The sequence below is a fragment of the Topomyia yanbarensis genome, chromosome 2 (assembly GCF_030247195.1).
Source record: "Topomyia yanbarensis strain Yona2022 chromosome 2, ASM3024719v1, whole genome shotgun sequence".
In the NCBI taxonomy this organism is placed as follows: Eukaryota; Metazoa; Arthropoda; class Insecta; order Diptera; family Culicidae; genus Topomyia; species Topomyia yanbarensis.
Genome location: NC_080671.1, coordinates 344,948,747 through 344,971,447, shown reverse-complemented (window position 1 = coordinate 344,971,447; position 22,701 = coordinate 344,948,747). Strand labels below are relative to the sequence as shown.

The window sequence follows — 22,701 nt, the reverse complement described above, 5'->3', positions numbered from 1 at the left end:
TGGCCATTGACTTCCGGTGTGTTTGCATAAGACCAAGTATTCGTGATTTGGAACATTCGCTGTACAGGAAAAAGGAGCTTAAAGTTGCGGAAGTCGCCTTTATCCAGTTTGACCATGTCAGGCATTCAGTTCTGATAATGGTGAACAATATAAATTTCAAGATACTATCACCAATACCATGACTTGAATCACAAACAGTTGCCAAATATGTAGCTACGTTTGAGGCAATAATGTAAACTGCATAAGCTGCGTCTAATATCTCAAAATCAACAACCAGTACCATCAGTGGGGATGCTAATACCATGGACGGAGTGTTCACACTCGTGACTCGTAAGGGTAAGAAGCAAGAAGAACATCAAATCGCAAACAGCAAGGTAACAACGACGAATGATAACACGAAAGAATACAGCAGCGAGAGAGAAATAAAAGACTCCTAGGTTGAAATGGAAAGAAATGTTTCCTCATCGAGTAAAAAGTCTCTACACGTAACGTCAAGTCGTGCGCACGAGTTTGGACGAGCAAATTTGCAATTTAAAGTTTGCAGTATATTTGACTGAAAGAATAATATAATTTTTTTCTTATATATAATATGTTTTATTAGCCTTTTAGTGAATTTCAGGCTGATAAAACGGGGACATTGACAAATTCGGAACATATATTTTTCTTTCTTTGTAAGAAACAGAAGCTCTTAAAATATTCTTCTTCAGTCCCTAGATATAGCCTTATAACCCTTTCTGATTATATAGTTTAAATTTCCCTTAAGGGGGTTTGAAAGCGCAAAGTTAAAAAAATTTAAAAAAAATGATAAAATAATATTTTTTGTATATTTTGAATCTCTAAGACAAGAAAAATGTGCTCAAGAAAGGATTTACTCGAATTCTGTTAGAGCCCATCAAACTACCAACTATCAATTTTCATATGAGGCTGACAAAATGGAATCAAAAAGCTGATAAAATCGGGGGTAGATAAGAAAGGGGGCTGATAAAATCGGGTCCTCACTGTAGTGGCATTTTAAACATTTATAATTCTGTCTGCTTGTTCATCTCGTACAGATCAGAAGTCAAAAATAGGGTGCGCTTGTGAACAGTACGCAAACCAAAAATATTACAGTAGAATGGGGTCAAATAGGTAGGGGGTACAATAGGTATAGGGTATTATCTTTGTTTTGTCATTGCAGAGGTCGCTCGTGTTGCGTGAATTAAATACAGGAGTTTTGTGTTGATGTTTCGATACTTTTGTTTTTGGAAAAAATAGGTAAATTAGAATTATTTTGGCAGGAAAATTGTGCGTAATTACGAGCAATAATCCTCAAAACGAAGGGAAGAGGACATAAAGAACGCAATTGCATCTGTTCACGATGGCGCCAGTATTCGATTGTCTCTAAGAAATTTAAGCTTCCGTTCGGAAAATTACGTGCTCGTGTGGAAGAAAAGTGCTCGTCATCGATGAAAGCGCGTCACGTGAGTTAACAATATAATAATTAAGTTATGTTGTTGACGTAAATGACAAAACCATGATCGAAAAAGAGAAGGAAAAGGAATCCAAAAGAAATTCTAAGCGCAAACGTGATCGGTGCACAGCCGTGAGCTGGAATGCACAACTTCAATTTCAAACTCTGGTGATGACGACTATAAAAACTTTAGAACAGCAAAGTCCCGATAGCCCTAACTGCGAGAGAAATGCATGATTCACAAAATAAATTTCGCCCAGTACAGAAGAACATAATCGGGATTGACGTTTCGCAAACCCGTCTTAGACTCACAGTACGCGAGGTGGAACAGTTGCTCAAGGTTGCTTATAGAAGTGTCATATATACAGCTACATCATACGAGGCATGTACTACTAATAACGTTCAGCTGCTTAACCGCGTCAAAATGCTTCGTAGCAAAGAACAACGTGAGCTTGAGCTTGTGCGACCACCCCTGGCTGCTACTCCGTTATCGATCTGGACTAGCTGAAGTTGCACAGAGAATAAGTAGACAGTTATGCTTGGAAGTAGCGAAACATCTTTCAATGTGCAACTCCTGGTAATCCTAAAGTGTTTATTGATCAATACCGGCGCCGGCCAGGCCCGAACGTAGATCGCGGAAGGAAAGGGAAGGAATGGTTAGTCCGATACTTGCTTTTGGTAGAGGTAGTATATACTACTGCGCACACCACAAGTATCACAGGAGGAGGATATTTTTGTTAGTAAGAGTATAGAAGTTGGATCACTTCTTCTTTACCGACGTCAGAGAGATGACTTCACTATCTGGACTAGATATCGATCCATCAAACTAATAGACCGGGGACCAACGGCTTTACTTCCCTTCCGAAAGAAGACGTGACTACAGATTTTTTCATCTCAGAAAAATCTCAACGACCTCGGCTGGAATTGAACCCAGGCCAACTGGAATGAGTGGCGGTCACGCTTACCACTGAACCACCGGCGCCGTCGTAGCAAAGAACAACGTGCAACACGAAGTTGAATACGTAAACGTTAAAACCAAGTTCCCCGTGTATACGGATAATGATCTTACGGAACTTCATCTCCACGATTTGACACCGTGAACTAGTACGGTTTATATTAAAAGATTCAGATCGAAACATGGAGAAGTAGAATCCATCACAAATTACGCCATTCTCAACGGTGTTTGGGTGATATGAATGCGGATGAACCCACCTATACCTTCCTACTTGATTATCGAGGCGTTAACTACATCCAAAGAACGCTATGCACATACCTTGGGCAGACACCCACGTGCCAGTTCTGTAACCAGACAGCACACTACGGCAGGCCATGAACCAAAACAGCTAAAGAAAACTCATCTACTAGAACCAACACCAGCTAACAACCTTCGACATCTGCTGATATACCACAGACAGCTAGCCAAAAAAAATAAAAACGAATGTGTTCGTCTGGGTATTTGTGGCAAGGAATGGATGTAGAACTGGTTTATATAATATAATAATGGGCAATCCTCTTAGAATTTGTTGGTTACTTCTTTCTGGTATTCAATTAATGCATTTGATTCGATTCATTCGAGAAAATCGGACTGGATAAATTGAGGTACGATTAGTTTATCGACGCACTTGAATTGTCCATTCCCGGTCAACATAGTATAAATTGTAACAGAATGCAAACGTTGTTAATGATTAGTCAATATCAATTGTTGGCATTTAGGCGACTTTACGTAGTTTGATTTCATGTTACATGTGTTCTTTTCTTCTACTTCTTTAGTCTGTTTTTGCTGTACTTATAGTAGTTGGCTTTTCTACTACTCACGTACATAAAAATAATATTGGCAAACTTAAACGCTTTTACTCAATCCCTTTGTATCTTTGTTTTGTTCTCTCTATTCGGAACTTTATTATCGCATCTTAAACTAGATTCATACCGACATTCACTAACACAATCATTTGTATATGCTCTCATATACACTCACAATTTCTCTCATTCGAAACGTACAAGAGCTCGTGGCCTTCGCGATAACACAAACCTGGTCACAAGCGCGAACATGCAATTGCAATCATCCATACATACTTACACCTGCGATCTCGCCAACATTCATACACCCCGGTAATCAAGTGAACGTTTTAGCGCTCCTAAATTTACCAGGTGTATAAGCTTAAATCCGCTGTTTTTTGTCAAAAAACGGATTTTTTTATATAGAGCGCAAAAAAATAATTTGTTTAAAGTATTTGCCCTCGCCAGCACGTGGCCTATCTATGAAAACAGATGTCAATCGGAAGGGGTCAGGGTCTGGTGAATCAGCGGGGAGGTGGCACCTCCCAGTTAAATATCTCCTAATAGTATTAGACAATTTTTGACTTGTGTGATGGGGGCTTTTCATGTCTTTGCTTAAAACTTGGCCTTTTTCACGCAAAGCGGCGCAATTTGATTAGTTATAGGTGGTAGCAGTGAACATTGACAGTTTCAGTTTTTTTTAACTCTTTCTTAATTTTTTTAAATTTTTTAAATTTTATTTTTATTTTTCTATAACGTAATGTCACTATAGACCTCCGCAAGCATTTGATGCGATTGGGCAGACGATTTCTTCAAATTAAATTAAAGCAAAAAAATAGAGCTTCCCGCATATGCTCTTTTTGTGGCACAAACTTAGACCTGATCAAGGTCAAGCAAGGGAAAATGTAAGATGTCATTTGAAATCACATTAATGATGTGCAATGATTAATGTAAACAGGTGCCGAACTCACACAAAAAAGTATGACATTTCTATGGCAGCTATATATGCTCAGTAACAGTCATCTATCTAGCGGATTTAAGCTTATACACCTGATACAAACGTGGTCTCAAGCTCGCGCGATCATGAATCGGTCTCATCAGGAAGTCTCTACCCTCAGTCCTTGTAGCCTAGCCTCATTCCTTTAATTGGACAAATCAAAAAATTGACACTCATATTAACTCGAAGCCTTCGCGGTCATGCACGCACACCTGTTCCCGTGATTTCACAAACAGGATAAAGCCCTGATGACTAAGTGAACGTTTTAACATGAATCGGTTTCGTCCGGAAGTTCCTACTTTCTGCCCCAGTAGCCTAGGTTCATGCCAATAGACACATGGTTTTATAATCGAATTTATACACGCGAAGTTGCATATATTTTAGCACATGCGACGTACAAACGCCCACGCGTTAACGTACAAACGCTCAAACCGTTCGCGATAATACGCGCAATCGCGAAGTCTTAAAATCCGAACATATCTGAACCGTACATTGAATATCACATTCAGAATCACGGCAAGCTGCAGTTGGCCTTACGCAGTGTTTTAGTGGGTGACTTTTTCCGTCTCGTCTGTAATTGTAGTGAGTGATTCTGACGAAAAGCCCTGAGACCCTAGCTTCACTGCTCCAGTAAGACAACTCTCGAAAAAAATCATGTAGCGTTGCAAAGCAATTTTTCTTTTAATCTGTTTCGGTCCAGAACCACGAAAAACTTAATTTGGTCAAGAAGGGCAGGTATTTGTCTTGCAGTCCTAGAAACTGTTCAATTTTTACCTTCCGATAATCTATACTATACTATAGAATAGTCCAATTGCTTGGAAAAGGTAGTCGAAAACAGTCAAAATTCAAAGGTTTTACCAGTTTACAATAATATTTCAAGACAACAAAAATATATCGAAATTCCTTTTTTATACCGCTAACTAATACTGTTTCTGGCTGCACTGCTCCTTAGGAATCTAATCAATCTAATTGCAATAACTTCAGTTATACAATTAACACTTACAACTTGGTGCTCAAATGAAAGGTAATAGTCACAGTTATTGGCCTTATTTTCTTAGCAAATCATGCTTAGATCAATAGTTTAAAACCGTTTTTGTTTAAAACCTACATGGGCATTTAGGGGTTAATGGACGATGAAAGATATGGTCGAAAAATAATGGAGTTTCCTGTCACAATACGAGCCCAAACAAGACCCTGTTCTATTAAAACATTATTCGGATAAAATTGCATAATCCCATCTCAATAATACACTGTTGAATGTTGTCTTCCCCATGCATGTCCCTGCGGAATATGCCAAGAAAGCCGTCCACCCAACCGCTGTTTACTCATTGAAACAAAATCCACGGACACGCTCAGTACCGCAATATGTAGTGAAGTATGATCCGATAATTGTCCTATTTATTACAATCCTTTCCGCTTGTTCCATCCTGTCCCCGCTGCGGAACAGGTGCCGCCATCTGTGAAAGGCGTCTCGATTTAATTCCGACACTGTGTGCGCGCCTGTGTTGGACTGAAGTATCCATGGTAAGGAGGAAGAACACGCGGGGATAACAAGACCCTTTTCATAGCTCGCCGTCGGAGGGAAAACTTTCAAGGATGTCGATTCCAATGTAAAAGGAAATTGAAAACTTATCCCTTTAAATTAAAATCCACAATATTTACCCTGTCCTCCATTCCGCCCGCGTGCTAGCGCACCACCCTCAACTGGCTGCTCTTTGCCGTGACGGCCCGTGTACCACCAACACAAGCAGCAGCCCACCCGAAACATTTTGGTTATCGGTGCGTTCTAGCGTGTATCCTTTTTCCGTATACAGGAGGCGCGCGCGATAGGGAAAGTTTCCCGAAACGAAGTATTTCACTCCGATCGGGATCTGCGCAGCAATAACAACAACAACAGTAGGCGTCGAAGAATAGGAACGTTTTTTTCGTATCGGCGTCAATCGTTGTTCCATTGCATTGCTTTTGTGCGTGTGTGCGTTCTCCCTTTAAACCAGAATCCCTGCCGGAAGGGAGAAGGCAGGAGAAAATGTCATTAGAAGGCGAAGGTCCCGTTAGGACTCACCCCGAAAAAAGTGGGTTCATTAATGCAAACTGCTGTGCCTGTGGTGGCAAACGGACCAGCATCGAAGCTTCAATTGGGGTGAATTTTCGTTGGCTTCTCGTGACACGACGACGGGAATCGCACAGATGCGGGAAGGGTGGTTGGATGCAGTTGTATTTGTTCTGCTTTCTGCGTGTTCCTGATGATGCTACGGCTAGAGCGCAAGGTACCGAACGCTATCTTCTGTAGTCAACAACGCGAGGCAACGAACTGCTGCTGGACGGTCTGAGCGCCTGGTAGAAAGTCCATAAATCTTGACAAATCTATAAATTTGATTTTATTGCCTCCCTCTGTCTGGTTTCGTGTTTGGAATGGCTGGTTGGTTGGCTGGCTGACTGGCTATGGGCTAGCGGCAATGCGATGGCTGCGTGGTGGTTGGGTGTAAGAAGAAATTCAAAGCAAGATGTCTTCCGAATCGCGGCTCCTTCCCTGGTAACCGTGTGCTACTCCGGTTTATCCCCTGTGCTATGCCACCGCCCGTACAGTGTGGGGACGTGTTTACACGCAGGAGAAAGTTTGGTCAATTAGTGCGGGGGAAATGGTGTGGCGGGATGAGACTTTTATTTCAAGGAACCAAAGTAACGTGTAGCAGATCAAAGGAACTTGCTGGTGCGCTGGATGGTATTAGACGATTGCGAACACTTCTTAGTTGGGGATTTTCTCGTACTGATTTGATGGGAATGGCGGTTTAATGGAATTGGAATCGCTTTGCAAGCTTTTCGCCTAATGAATTTGACACGGAAGCCCTCTGGTGAAAAACATATAATAGTGCTTATTTGAATGATTTCATTTGTTTAAAAGGGAACATTATGTTTATTGTTTCCGAACGAGAAACTCATTAATGTTTTATTTATTAAAAATCGATAAAAGCTTGCGACTGAAATCTACTTGAGAATTATTGAGCTATTCGTCGTTAGATGTTAGAAGACTTTCAAAACCCCGACGTTATTCGCCTCAAATAATCAAATAATTCATAAAGCCATGATTTTATGACCCAATAACTCAAAAATTCTTATCCAAATTTGATAGAATTCAATTCAAAAATCTTCGAATAAGTCAGGTGCTTGAGAATGCAAAAGGCCAAGAATCAATGACTCTAAGAGTTTGAGATCCCCTTAAGTCTAAAAATCCAGGAAATCAAACATCCAATAATCCACTAACTCAACAACTTAAGAATCCAAGAATCCGTAATAACTAGACATTACCCATTTGTATAATCCACTATTTTTATATTAATGATATCGAGGATTCTACCATCCAAAAATCTAAAAAGCTTAAACCAATAATCCGAAGGGATATGATCCAAAATCCAAGCAATCAAAAATTTTTTACCGAGATCTTAAAATTTTGATCCAACAATCCAAAACTAAAAGTAATGAATTTGAATGTACTAGAATAAAATATCAATGAATTTCTGTCCAGCAATTTTAAAATCAACGACTTATATAATCCAAGAGAAAAAAATCCAACAATTTTTCCACACAATTTAACAATCCAAGCATCATAGTGTACAAGATTTCTGTAGTCCAAATTTTCTCCAATCATCGAATAAACACAAAATACACGTAGCACAGTAGCAGATAATGAAATAATCAGAGAATGCTGAATGACAAAAATGGGATTTCGAAGAACACTCATTCCAAAGATCTTGAAATTCACGCGAATCCATCCATCAATTTCAGAATCTCAGGTTCGAAGAATTCACAAATCCTCGAATTTTTATTCTAATAGTAGAATTTATGAGATTGCGTGAAATCAAGAATTTTAACTGACCCAAGAAAGCTTTTAAATTTTCTCAAAATACGGGGAGGTGTACATTATAGTGACAAGAAAAAATGACCTCCATCTGCCCCCTGAGCGGGTTCCTACATCATCCAGGAACGTCTCCTTCAAGTTTGAACCAAATCGGTCAAGTTTAACCAACGTCATTGAAATTTGCAAGAGATTTTTCGGCAATTCACATGGAGAAAACCTATTATCTCGCCTTTTCATCGCTAGGTTGCACTGTATGCATCAGTGCAAGTGAAAATGAAAAAGGTAATTCTATTGCCTACAACTTTGTCGAAGACTACAAACTAATCCAGCTTTCTTACGAGAAGTTATCAAACTTTTAATGTTCAGAATAGAATTATATTATTTAGATGTCTTCTACAAAGTTGTAAAACAGGCCTGTTTTCAGTATATTCATATTTTATCTCTCTTCTTTTAAAAGTTAGTGAGGATGCCCTTTATGAGGTGAAATGTGGAAATAAAATTTTCTATTCAAAAGTTGACTTATATGTTGTACTTCAATTCTTTTAAACATACTATTCAAAAAAACGATCAATATTTCACAAAAAATTAAGTTCGTGTTTATCGACTACTTGTTCACCATCATGTTCTAATAGGCCCCATGTAAAACTGATTCAGACATCACTTTGTTAAAAGTTAAAGCTTCTCTTATCAAAGCTGGATTGATTCGTAGTCTTCGATGAAGTTGTAGGTAATACAATTATATTTATTTTCGCTGATTATCCGATGCATAGGGGAGAGCGGGTACGCTTGATCCCACTTTTGTTTTTTACTCATAACTTTTCAATGAAATAAAAATTTCAATTGCAAAATTTGCCATCTTGTAGTCAATACAAATTGTAAGAGCTGTGAATGTTGTGTAAATCGGAAAACTATGTCTTGCCAGTAATATGAACAGTTATGAAAATCATGCCAAAACGAGGTTTTTTGTAAAAACGTGTGGTAACTTGATCCCCCGCCTACTAGGGCTAAAGAAACAAAGCCCACTAAGACCTATAGATACGAAAGTTCAGCTTACCATCTATCCTGACAAATTAAATAATAAGACTACCTTTTTAGATGCACGACAAGCTTTAACCACAGTAGAAAGTTGGGACAAGTATTTGCGGTAAATCAATGCTGTTTAACTGGCTTTTTCAACCTTCAATTACTTATACCATCATTTGTTCACGCAAAAAAACATTTTACATCAATTAATAGTGCCAGGTACGTTAGGAAAATGATGTTTTTCTAATTCTATACATTTCGGAAATGTTTGAGAGAACTAATGATAGGGATCAAGAATACCCATTGTTACAGGGATCAAAGGTACCTGTTGTGTTTTTCTAGGTAACTGCCCTTAGAAGTAATCATACTTGAAAATGGATGCAGAACTGGCGCATATGATAGAATAGGGTTTTTGGTGTACTTCTATTGATTGATCCATTACTCATATATACGAAAAAATAATACCGGTCATAAATTGATCACTTCTTTTTTTTCGCCAAGTTATGTTTCTATTTATTGCTATATCTTAATTTAGATTCATACTAACAGTTACTAACACTATCAATTGAATATTCTTTCATATACACTTACAATCTCTTCCATTCCAAACATACAAACGCTCGTAGCCTTCGCGATAACACAAAGCTGGTCGCAGAAGTCATCAATTCAAACAAAGAATCTTAAAAACTTAAAATCCATGAATCTGAAACTCTAAAATTTTTAGAATCGACGTTCGACATATTATGACTTCCAGAATTTTTAGAATCTAGATTCCAAGACGCACGAATTTCAGAATTCAATCATCCAAGAATCCTGAATTTAGCATCTATCAATTCAGTAATCCCAAAAATGGTTGTATCCCAAAATACAAAATCTATAGAATGAGATTCCAAAAACAATATAAAAAGCAAGGCTTTGATGATACTTACCGTTGCAGAACTTTAGCTTATAGTTCAAAAGACTTCTCAGTCGATTCTGTGTGTATTAGAGTATCACGATCTTGCTGACACTAAAGATTCTTTTGGATTGTTAGTAATACGGGACCAGTGCCATATTCTTTGGTTCCCCAGATCAAGGATAACCGTGAAATTCAAAAAATTCAAGAATCTTGAAATTCTTGTATACATCTATTGAACAATCCAAGAGTCTATGATTCTATAAATTAAGATGTAGCAGTGCAAGAATTCAAATCAGATCAGGGATCTATCTATCCAGAAATACAAAATTTCCAGAACCCAAAAAATTGGACAATAAAAACGTATAAACGAACTGACAAACTGGGTGAAAATACGTGTAAAAGCATGCAGGGGAAAAAACTAGGGCTCTAAGGGAATGCTCAGACGTGGAACTCAATGTTAACAAAATTTACGGTGAGCGACTAAAATGTACCGATTGATTGAATCTTTAAGTTATAAGTTGGGATTAACAATGTGATTTCCCCTCCTTTTTTCCGTTTATTGTAGCCAGCGGTGCTAACATACCAGTTTAAACTGGATTCCTCTAGTTCTTTTTACTCAATCCAGTAAAACAGACAAATTTTCTAATCGTCCAGTTTTCTTAAAATATTGTCCAGTTTTTTTTCCAGAAGTATGTGTTAGAGATATTTCCTCACTGTTTGTCATACAGTAGTAGTAGTAATTGTAATATAAAATTATGTGAAAGATATATTTAAACAGTAAGGAATAGTTTTAGGGTATCTTAACCTAGGAATTGACTGCTATATAAAATTTAATTTTTATTGAATATGGTGGAGAGGGGAAAGTGAAAATGAAGATGGTTTTCTTATCTTTTTAAATAACTGAACATTTTCATACTAAATAATGATGTTGACCTTTATTTTTGAGAATCCAGTTTTTTTAAATGATACATTGTACTTGAACAAATGATTGGAACCCCTGACTGGAAGGATAAATTTGGGTTTTCCAGTTAATTTAAAAAGAGTTTCATTTTGAAAACATAGCGAAGTATCATTCCTAATATTTTTTGGGGTTCGTTATGAATTATGGAAAGAGAGAAAAAGACTAATAATCAATCAGGCGGAATTGACCAATGCGTGCTTATTTGATTCGTTCCTCACATTCCGGGTTAAACAAAAAGATACTTTCGAAATATCCTTACGTTTCACTATTCGTACGGTTTTCATGCGTTAGGTTATTTAGTGCAACAAATTTAATTGAAACTATTTCCCAAAATATAGTAAAATGATCCTCATCCTACAATCAAACAATCAAGAAGCTGATTATCTCTTTCAAAAGCTTCATTTGTGTTTCGTATACTGCGCGTCAGTAACTGAAAACAACCTGGGACCGTCTAACTGATAATTTCCCAATTAGCGCTAATTAGAGACTAAGTCCAGACAGTTCACACAACTTATGTGAACACCTAAAGCAACACGCTGGTACCGAGTGATGTCGCGGGTAGCCAAGTACAGAAATTCTCATTTGTTGACGAGAAAGCGAATAAGAACTTTTGTTTTTTAGTAAGTTTGTGTCAGTTACTGACGAGTAGAAAACGAAACACAAAGCCCTCATGCGCAAATCTGTTAGGAAAAAATACAGATTAAAACAAATTCAATTGTTTTTGTATTTATTAAGCAAATCAAATTGGTTTGGCGTATCTTGCTATTTGACGCAAATAGCAAGATGGCAGAGTTATCACTATGAAAACTTAAATTTGCAGTGTTTAATAATTGCTAATTAATAACCGTTTTGCTTGAATTGTTCCTTCGCAGAAAGTAAAAAAAAATTAAACGTAGGCTAACGTCAAATTCCTCTGATGCCTGTTGCGAACTGTTAATAGGAGCAGAACACCAAATCAGGCAAAACCATAGTTCAACAGTTTTACCACATCCTTAAATCGCTTGCCACATCGGAAATTTTTAGGCAATTTTGGATATCCTTCGAATTGAACTATTTAATATCCATTGTTGAATCTCCCGTTGTAAATAAATAATAGAAATCAACTGAAGCTGAATTTTTCTACGTACAATCCCTTCATATACCTGAGAATATATGATTAGAATTTTTCGCCTTTTGTCTATGTTTTTAAATTGTTTTCAAATTTTTTTTTTCAGGACTTCATTCAGTGTTCAATGACTATTTCTAGACATCAGATTGTTAGTTCGACACTTGTTTCTGCTAGAGGTCGTGTTAGGAATGGGCGAAATGGATGCAAAATCGATATTTTTGTATCGATAGCTCGATTTTTTGCATCCGATCTTTTCGACTCGATTTTTGATAACATCGATTTTGTTGACTTAAAAAAACGATCTGGTTAAATCCATTTTTCTCTCTAAATTCCCATTTTAAAAGAAACGATTTTCTTACCACCGATCTTTTTATTTGGAAAAATCGATTTTTATTTTCATACGATCTTTCCCAGTTCGATGCTTGACAATATCGATTTTTATATTAATTAAAAATCGTTGTAGCAAAATCGATTTTATTTTTCAAAATTCACATTCCAATGCATATCTGCTAGGGAATGAAAGAATGCTAGAGACCGAGAAATCCTATGCATCTTCACATGTTTCACGGGAAGGTGAAAGAGAACTTGGAAGATACATTAAAACGTAAATTTTCTTTCCGTGAAATGGGTAACTTGAATTCCTCCTACCCGACAACCAGAACGTTTCGTGTATATACAAACTATAGAAAATTCGTTCGCTACTCCGTTTCGTCGTAACGCAACACTGAGTGAGCTATATAATTCAAGAATCCATGAATGGAAGAATGACCAAATTATAAAATGAATGAATCTTAGACCCTACGGTTAATCTCAGAATTAAAGAATTTAAAACAAAGAATCCTAGAATCTATGACGTACGGGAACCAAGTATGCATAAATGTCAGAACACAACTATCTAAAAACACAGGAATTGTTATTCAACATGAGTTTTATGTGGGTTAGTGGTTCTCCTGGTGCGGATTATTATTATGAGTTAATATCTCATTTTGTTTTCTACGAACGGAACCAATTTCTTTCAATTTAGAACAACAACTTATGTAAGGCCTAAGAAACTGAATAGAATATAGCGTTACCTCACCAGATCCACTAATCCGAATGACACTTGAGATTGCAAACAGATTGAGGATTGTGAAAGTGCCAGACATGTGATTTGGATCCAGTATCATGTTTCACAGTTAAAAAAACGAACGAACATGTTGGAAGATGATATTCCAATGTAAATCATTTGTCAACTTTTATGCTAAACTTAAGTTATTTGAGTTAGGGACTAGAAAAAAATAGTTGAGGCTTAAAATAATACTAGTGTGCTCGTTCAATTGTTTATGCTTCGTTTATTTAACACACCTCTCTATATGAGCTCAACTGAACCGGGCTTCTTTTTATGTAAAGTCCTGTTTGTATATTAAATTAAAGTGCCGGCTACAAATCAACAATTTATAAAGATAATTCATCGACAAATAGCAAAGTTAGGAACTTGGTTATCTCCCCAAGGAGAAAACCATTTTTTTCATAAAGTGCGCACGACCTTTAACTCTATGATTTTACGGATTTGAGTTTCGACTTCGATTTAACAGTATCTAACAGATCTTATAAGCAAGCCAACCTTCTGTGCTTGCGGGACATCATCCTTTACCAGTTTTTTGCTTGGGAGCACAAACAGTTTAGGACTTGGATTTAGCGTCTATCCGGTTACCGGATAGTTGGATTTAGCGGCGATCCTTTTGCCAGAGACTGATGAAGTCGAAATGGTAATCCATGACTTATTGAAGTCCGAGGATTGATATTTTAGCCCGCCTTGCAAACAAAGATCCCTCTTTGGTCACAGAATGACTGTTTGATTTTGTTGTCCAAATTGAGGATTCATTATTTTTCTACATCTGCTGCTACTTCGATATCAGATCAAAGTGAACAGGACCATTATGCCAAATACCAGATACAAATGACAACCTACATAGAAATTAATCCAATCATGAAGAATTTTATAACTCTTTAGCCTGCACCATCTCACCATCTTTTCCATTTGATTCTTCCTCCACAGGTCCGAGCACTACAATAATCTGCAGAAACAGGAGGAAGAGAAGCTAAACAACAACAATAACAACAGCAGCAACAACAACCACCAGGCTGCTAATCACCACCACAACAACAACCACCACCACAATCACAACCAGCATCAGCCGCTGCATCCGAGCTCCCAGCATCAGCAGCACCTTCAGCAGGGCGGCCAGCAACATCCCCTCAAGGACAATTCCAACATTCAACAGCGGCAGTCGTCCGTGGTGAAGATCGAACTCTTGCGCAACCCTCAACCGGAAGCGCAGCAAGGCGGTGCCAGGCTTATCAAAACCGGTGCTCAATCTCCGGCGGCTGCATCGACAGCACCCTCCCAGCTATCACCCCATACAGCGACCAGCAACATCAACGGAAGCCCGTCGACGGTTTCACATCTACGCTCGATCCGTCCGTTCCCGACGTCGGTAGCGGCGGCTTCCAGTAGTGCGACTACAACCACCTCGAGCGCACTCAGTGGCTCGACGGGTACCGGTGAACGACCTCTCAAGTGTTTGGAAACTCTGGCTCAAAAGGCCGGTATCACTTTCGACGAAAAGTACGATCTACCCAATCCTACACTGGAGAAGTCACAGAGCCCGGCGCAGGTGGCACAGCAAACATCGGTGCCCCTGCAGCTGTCCCAGGAGCAGCTACAGCAGTTCCAGCAGTTCCAACAGTTCCAGCAGGCCTTCACTGCCGGTGCTGCGACGATCCAGGTCAAGCAGGAGTACAATCCGCCGCAGCAACAGCAGTCGAATGCCGGCGGTGGTCTGGATCAGCAACAGCAGCAGCAACAACAGGTGCAACAAATGCAAGTCTTAGAGGCCGGTGGTGGGGCTCCTATGCAGAGTCCTCACCACACGCAAAATACTCAAGCCATGCAAACACAACAGCAACAATCGGCTACTATTAACACAATGTCCCCTCTTCAGGCAATGGCTGCTGGTCAGCAGCTCTCCGCCGATTGGCAGCATGGACGCGTCCAAGTGCTTCAGCAGCCGATCCAAAACCAATATCTTCAACAGCTGTACGGTTCCCAGCAGCTACTTCTACATCCGGGCATCGGAGGGCAGCAACAGATTCAGCTGATTGCGGCTTCCAAACCCTTCCAAGGAACTCCGCAGATGCTGACGACTCAGGGTAAACAGGTAATCGGAACCGGAGCTGGCAACTTCAGCGGAGCCTACGCCCTACCAACCATCCCATCGAGCCAATCGCAGACGCTGCTATTCAGTCCCGTAAGTTTTCTCAGTTCCTATTCTTATGCTATTATCAAACAAAGCTATTTCCCTCCAACAGGATGTTCAAAAGCAGCTTACAGTTGCTGCCGCAGCAGCTGCAGCCGGTGCTGCCGGACAAAAAGTTCAGCTGCAGAAAATTGGCACCAGTATCTCGGCTGCCGGACAACAGCAGAGCGTCACTACTCTGACCCAGCAACAAGCTGCCGGTCAGCAGTGTGTTCAAGTCTCCCAAGGTACGATGCCTACGGCCCAGCTGCTTAGCCCATTGCAGCAACAGGGCACTCAGCAGATGCAGTTTACAGCTCCGTGGCAAATTCAAGGCATGGGTCAGTTCTGGACAGCTAACGGCCTACAACAGCAAATTCTTGCATCCAATCCGATCATCTTCCGCGGAACGGGTCCTGATGGAAGCAGCAATATGTTCATCCAGCCTAGTCCGCAGCAAGCACTGCAACAGGCTGCCAATCAGGCTCACAATCGTAAGTTGGGGTTTTTAATGTCTATTCATCAGCTTCAGAACGGGATGGGAAGCATATCAAAGTATAGAAACACTTCAAGTGACTTAATTTTGCATCTATTTTTTTTCTTTAGAAACCCTTACACTGCCATGCACCATTGCCCAGCAGCCCCAACAGACGCAGCAGCAACAACAGCAACAACAACAGCAGCAGCAACAACAACAGGCTCAACAACAACACCAACAACAACAGCAGCAAAATCAACAAGCTCAAGCCAACCAGCAACAGCAGCAACAACAACAGCAACAAAATGTGCAACATGCTCAGCAGCAAGTCAGCGTTGCGACTCAGCAACAAACCACAGCTCACACAACCATTCAGCAAAAAACCGTCGGTAATCTGGCCCCGAAGCAGGTTCAGCGACCGCAGATACTGCCACAAGGAGCATCTCCAATCCGTCCGTCCGCTTCCACGCAAACCGTTCAGGCCCAGCAAAACCTGCTGGCTAAGGGTGGCAAGATTCGCACCAAACAGCAACCGGTGCGTCCTTCCGGTCCGGTGCAGATCAAAACGGCAGATCTGGCTACTACACAGAGCAAAATTGGTCAACAGCCACAGATGCAGCAAGTCGTGACCACTGGTGGAAAGTGAGTTTTGGTTTATTTGTTACCGCGAAAAGGGAAAGTGCTAATCGTCACATATTTATATATTCACAGAATGGTTCTAATGAATACCGGAGGGCAGATAAACATTCAACCAATGCTGACCAACGATAAACAGCAACAATTGCATCTTCAGCAGCAGATTAAAAATGCCCACCAGCAGCAACCACAGCAACAGCATCTATTGCTGCAGCAGCAGGTAAGGACATCGAACTCCGTTTTCTTAATATTTGTCATCGGCATTCGTTCCTTTTGTTAGGCAATTCAGCAGTTACAGCAGCAGCATGCTCTTCAACAGCAACAGCAGCAGCAACAACAGCAGCAACAGCAACAACAGCAGCAGCAATCGCAGCAGCAACAGATTCAACAACTGCAGCAACAGTTTCTGCAGCACTCCAACCAACAGAATCAAACGAATCAGATTGTTGCTAGTGCTCAAACGGGCACCGGCCAACAAGCTCATCTGGTTCAGACTGCTGGGCCCCAGCAGGGAAACATCCTGCAGCAGTTTGTCTTCCAGCAGCAGGCACAGCCAAATCAGTCCGGCATCTCAATGATTAACGTCACTTCTTCAGACTCAATGCTACAACAGCAGCAGCAACATCATCAGCACCAACAGCAACAACAACAGCATCAGCAACAACAACAGCAGCAGCAAGGTCAAAATATAACACCCAAGGCAACCACACAAATGATTATCACCAATCAACTGCCACAGGCAGGAGACCGAACCAGCATTGCCCAGTCTCAAACACTACAAATTGAACGGACAATTCTCCCCGTTGTGTCTATCGCTGGAATGGCATCGTCGCCGATCGTAGTTTCCAGTAACGGGACAACCATTTCGCCCATCCACCAACAAGGGCAAACTACTCAAATGCAGACGCAACAAAACACTACCCAAACTGCCCAACAATTGTCAACCGGTACTCAGCATGCGTCCCAGATTCTTGTCTCTACCATTCCAACTTCGGTACACCAGCAACAAAATGTTCAAAATCCACTTGTCGCTATGACGTCCCTTTCTGCTGCAATGATGGCCGCAAGCTCTATCACAGCTACTCCGGTTTCGTCCAACTCGGTCACTACGACCTCCGCTGGAATGCACCAAACGCCGATAGTTTCCACGTCCATTACGACCACATCGAAGGAAAGCGCAGATCTCAAAGCGGCCAGTGTGGCTATGCTTCAGCTGCAGCATTTGTCCACTCCACAGAAGCAGCTACAGCACCAGCAGATGTTGGAAAGTATGAATGCTGCCAATGCTGCCTCGGCTGCCGCAGCGGCAGCAGCAGCTTCGACCGGTACCATCGGCAGTTCTATGACGATTGGATCACCCACCTCCGTTAATAGTAGCGGAGCCGCCACAACGCTGACGGTTACCATGCAGCGTGCTGCTTCGATGACTCCAACACAATCCGGCGGGGGTAACCGGTCCAATGCGGGCACTCCGAACTCGATCGAGCAATTGAACAAATCGCTGGGACATCAGACGCCGACAAAGATGATGGGTATCAGTGCTGATACGACGGCCAGGGGTACTACGGCAATGGAAACCGGCGCGAAAGGTAAGTGTGATTCAATCATTGATAATTCGACACATTCTCGTGATGACAAACGTTATAGTTTATCAATCTAGTCTTAGATTTGACTAAGATAATAGCGACTTAGGGTAGACGAGCCCTTATTCATCCCCATAGTCAGGATGTCACACTATTTCGATTGTAACTCGGCTTACAGTGATTGGATTGCGCTTAAATAGGCATCAGCATGCTTCCTTTGTTCTTAAGAAGCAGTGACATAAAAAATCTGGTTTGGAAAATGTAAAATACTCGCGTTTCAGCGAAGTGAAAAGTCGGGTACAACGCACTTTTATGCATCCTACCATTTGACCTAATGCGTTGAATAGGGAGAGCAGACACTGCTCTAACTAATGTATTCAAACGGGTGGGATGAATACAGGAGCCAAGATGATTAACGGCATAGCAACTCTATATAGAGATTTCAATTTAACTAGGTATGCCTAGTTATTGTTCTGGTTTGGGATATGCTGACATAGCGGCACTAGGATTTTAAAGAGAATTCGTTCAAATATTTACTCAAGTTTTTCAACTTATTTGTTCAAACATGGGAGTCTGTTTTCTTTACTACGATCGAGAGAAATTGTATGATTCCATGAAACCGTGCTCTGGTTTGATTCAGCCTGGACGAATGATAGAACGAATGATGTCGTTGTTCTGAGTCACCTCAACTTTCCAGGCCTGACATGGTCTCCGGCAAGTAAACGATTCCTTCGATTGGATACCGAACAATCTACGCTTATCATCATCTCCAGTTTGGTATAGTAGCGTCACTTTTCGTCAAATCGAAAATGTCATCAACGAGAACGGACATACATTGGATCTCTGCTTTGTAAACGCTCGGGATTTCACCCCGCATTGTTTCAAGGCTCCGTTATAGTCCTGATCCACTACACCTTATGCTCGCTAATTAATTTAGGAGCACGCTTTTTAGACGTAACAAACTCTATTGTCTACGATTCTAAAAACGTATCCACAGCCATCAAACATCATATCACAATAACCAAGCTAGATAAACTCGGTATTCATGGACGTCTTCGTTGGTCTCGTTCCTATCTTGACGGAGGGCAACTCCACATCAGCATTAAGAATTATCTATTTGCCCAATTTCTTGCTACATCCGGCATTCCGTATGGAAGCCACCTCGGCCCAGTTATGTTTCTCCTCTGCTTTAATAACGTCAATAGAGAACCTTTGTCAGTTAATACACCACGATACTTTTAGCATCCGGAGCGACTGCTCTTGGACGTTATTCGTGTAGGACTTACTGTCGGCCTGGGTGGATTGTTCTGCAATTCTTAAACACGGGCACGGTAAAGGAATTATGGCGATCGAAAGAAGAGAGAAAGAGGGAGTAGTACAAAAATTTACTGGACCAATCCATCACCATCGTCATAGTTGCCGACAAACTCGGGTACATGACCGAAATGTATTTTAGATTTTCAGGTTGCCCGATCTTGGCGTTTCCAGTCTCCTTAAACCTCTGCTGCACGCATATTTTCCTGAATTCTATACCGCCAGTGAATCTAACGTTCTCTTCCAGCTTCTCTATTGAGAATAGCTTTAGCTGGTCTCTCTTTCGGTCCTCGTACTACATGCCCAGCCCACTATAGTCTGCCATGTTTATCAGTCCATTGTCAGCATGTTTGTATACTTGATACAGCTCGTGATTCATGCTTCTGACCATTTTCCATTTTATACTGTGCCAGGCATGTCCAAACACGCCACGGCACCGCGTGCTGCATTTTAACACCGCAACCGACTGTATTGAAATGAGCACCCCAAGCCAGTGCTCGATGAGAAGCACCGATACACGATAAATGAAGCACCTGTGTCGGTGGCGGTGTTATACTTTCGACCCGGTGCTTCGATGCTACGGAAAACACTCGTGCCGGGTGCTTTAAAATTTCTGAAGCACCGGAGCCGAGCGCTTTCAACTTCGGATAACACCTCGGAAACTCTTTGACTTTGCACCCGTATCAAAGCGAGAATGTTTAAGCCCGCTAGCATATGCACAAAAAGAAAGAAAAAAAGATTTTTCGGTGCGACGGAATAAAAGAGAACAGCAAATATACTTCTATAATCACGGCGGTTTGATTTTTAGTTAGATATGTAATAATAAAATATCCAAAGTCGATGCAAGTATAGATCGCGGATAGTGGATTTTTTTAATTTTGCGTCTTGGAAATACTAGTCAACGAAAATTCTATTTCTTTATCTTCTTGCAAATGTATATCTAATTGAAAGCAAAAGATATGAACTTTGCCATCGATAAACATCTTTTTATTTTTTTTATGATTCCAATCTATACGGATAACGCACATATGGTGCTTAACTTCAATTTGAATCTATTCCTATTGCCGCCATTTAGTTGGTCTTTCTGTACAACTCAATCTTATTATGGCGTTAGAATTGGGCACACGTTTCGAATTTTCGATCAATCAATCACGAGTATTTCACAGTATTTGGATATTATTTATTATACGAAACTTTGGTACCAATTTTTAGATAATCTATCTATTGCTGGTCGTAATAATAAAGTATTGAGTCATTTCATGTCGCAAACTCTATTACAATATTTAGCTAAAATAGTGATGAACTGCCTCATAGTGCTTTTTAGGCTGACAAAATGGAGACACTGAAAAAATCAGTTTATCCGGTGATGCTATTACCTGTAAGTCGATTATTCTTGGAAAGTGAATGGGTTACCAGGTTGTTTTGAAAAAAAGAATTAATTTCAATTAGAATGTCAAATTACAGTACTAATTTTATCATTGCGGTCAATAAAACGTATTTTCAGAGGAGCTAATCTCATATAAAATTGTGGCCCTTCGCTAAAACAAGGTCATGTATGTTTCTCAAATATTTTATATTCATTCCAAGCACTCCGGCCTGGTAAGTTAAAAAGGAGGGAGGCTTTGCTTTACTCTAATGGAACTGGAATTGTTAATATCATTTGTAGCAAGTTACCTACTGCAGAGAACTTCAGTTTTCAAAATTACTTGAAACACGTTATCTTATGTAAAGGCGTTAGGGCACAATCGAGGTGCGCCCATACGATTTATTTCCGCATTATACGTCATTACCAGTGCCATTACAAAACTTCTAACATAGCACAATGCATAGAAATGAATTTTGGCCGGACTTCATTACTTTTATGGCACATAAATATCGCTAGCTAGTGTCCTAGTCCTTATCAGTTCTTCGATAGTTATACTATATAAGCTATATTCATTATTCCGCATGTAAACTCAATAAAACAAAGACAAATTTAGTTGACAAGATGGTAAGTGATCACTCAAACCACATTCTGGTGATGCAGTTTGAAATCTGAATACTAGATTTTTGTCTTGCTATATTCTGCATTTGTAATAATTGATCCGATACCTTGTCCTTTTTATATCTATTCTGCTTTGAGGTATAAAAAGCCAGCTTCAAATAGGTTTTTTACAATTTGATCGGCAAAATTTAATTTCTGCATGCATTTTAGCTACATAAAATTTCATTTGACTGTCTAAGGAGATTTCAATTCTTGCACAGTATAGTGGGTAAGTAGACTTACCAGTCATAGAGAGTATAACTGTACTGGAAACAGTGATCGATGTAAGGATATGCGATGATTTTTGCTGATACGGTCGGGCATATATCATCGACATAACTTTTTATAGTCCGTCGGAGATGGCAAACATGAGTTGAAGAGTTTGTGAAAACTAAAAGCTAACAACATTCTTAAGAAATGATACTTGAATTTGGCTTGGTTCGTCAATAGACCATCGGTATAAATTGTGTTGAGTTTGTGTAAGTCATAGAAATTTAAACGCGTATGTAAATATGTTCCCACGCGAGTTGACTTTATTCGCTTGCATATTATCATATGATAAGTTGTTTCTTTTTACTTTTACTGTAAATTTTGACAAATGAACAGTATATTTGATTGAATTTATTAGAATGACAAAATAGGATCAGATGTAATCGGGAGTTGGTCTGATTTGTATTGAATTCTAAAAATTGCAATACAATCCAGTTGGATCCACTCACATTTTCTCGAAAGGTAGACTGAAAATATTGGTCCTAAAGTTTTTGTTTAATTTATACACGGCACTCATGAAGTCATTTGATGTTAGCTGAAGCCGCCACTTTAGAAATTTTACTAAAATACTACAATTTCATTTTCGATTTTGCCTATGCGGAAACAAAAGAGAATTTCCATCGATTTTAAATAATGATCTTGCTACCTAGAGTTAAAAACTAAAATGTTTTCTCAATCAGTGACATATTCACTTTCCAGACTGATGGCTGGAAACATAATTTCTTTTTGAAGTTATGACTAAAGCTGAATAGTTTACAGGATAGTTAACGACCTTGACTTATACTACTGTTCCAGAAATCATATTTTTATTAATTTTATAATGACGGGACATTATTTTGAGCATTTCGAGACAAATGAAAAATACAACCGTCAAACTAGGAACTTGCAACATTTCTGACTTCCTCTATTAATGTAAATTTGGCAACGGTAATAATATTTTAACAATTTGGAGTCAAAAATCTTAAAATTATACAAAACATATGAAAGGTGTTGACCGAATAAAAATATTTAAAATCAACATTTTTTCTACAACGCATTCCTATTTGCTTT

General features: G+C 39.8%; 1 protein-coding gene across 2 annotated transcripts in view; it reads left to right on the top strand.

The window, feature by feature from the left end:
* LOC131684136 (polyhomeotic-proximal chromatin protein-like) overlaps positions 1–22,701 on the top strand; it is a 138,813-nt gene that overhangs the window by 72,556 nt on the left and 43,556 nt on the right. The window contains exons 2-7 of one of the 2 annotated variants that reach the window (XM_058966720.1): positions 14,108–14,921; positions 15,054–15,359; positions 15,421–15,841; positions 15,954–16,467; positions 16,537–16,681; positions 16,751–18,050. In XM_058966720.1, coding sequence (XP_058822703.1) covers positions 14,108–14,921; positions 15,054–15,359; positions 15,421–15,841; positions 15,954–16,467; positions 16,537–16,681; positions 16,751–18,050 — 3,500 coding nt within the window. Of the gene's footprint in view, positions 1–14,107; positions 14,922–15,053; positions 15,360–15,420; positions 15,842–15,953; positions 16,468–16,536; positions 16,682–16,741; positions 18,051–22,701 lie in introns of both variants that reach the window. The other variant, XM_058966719.1, reaches the window with a different exon arrangement.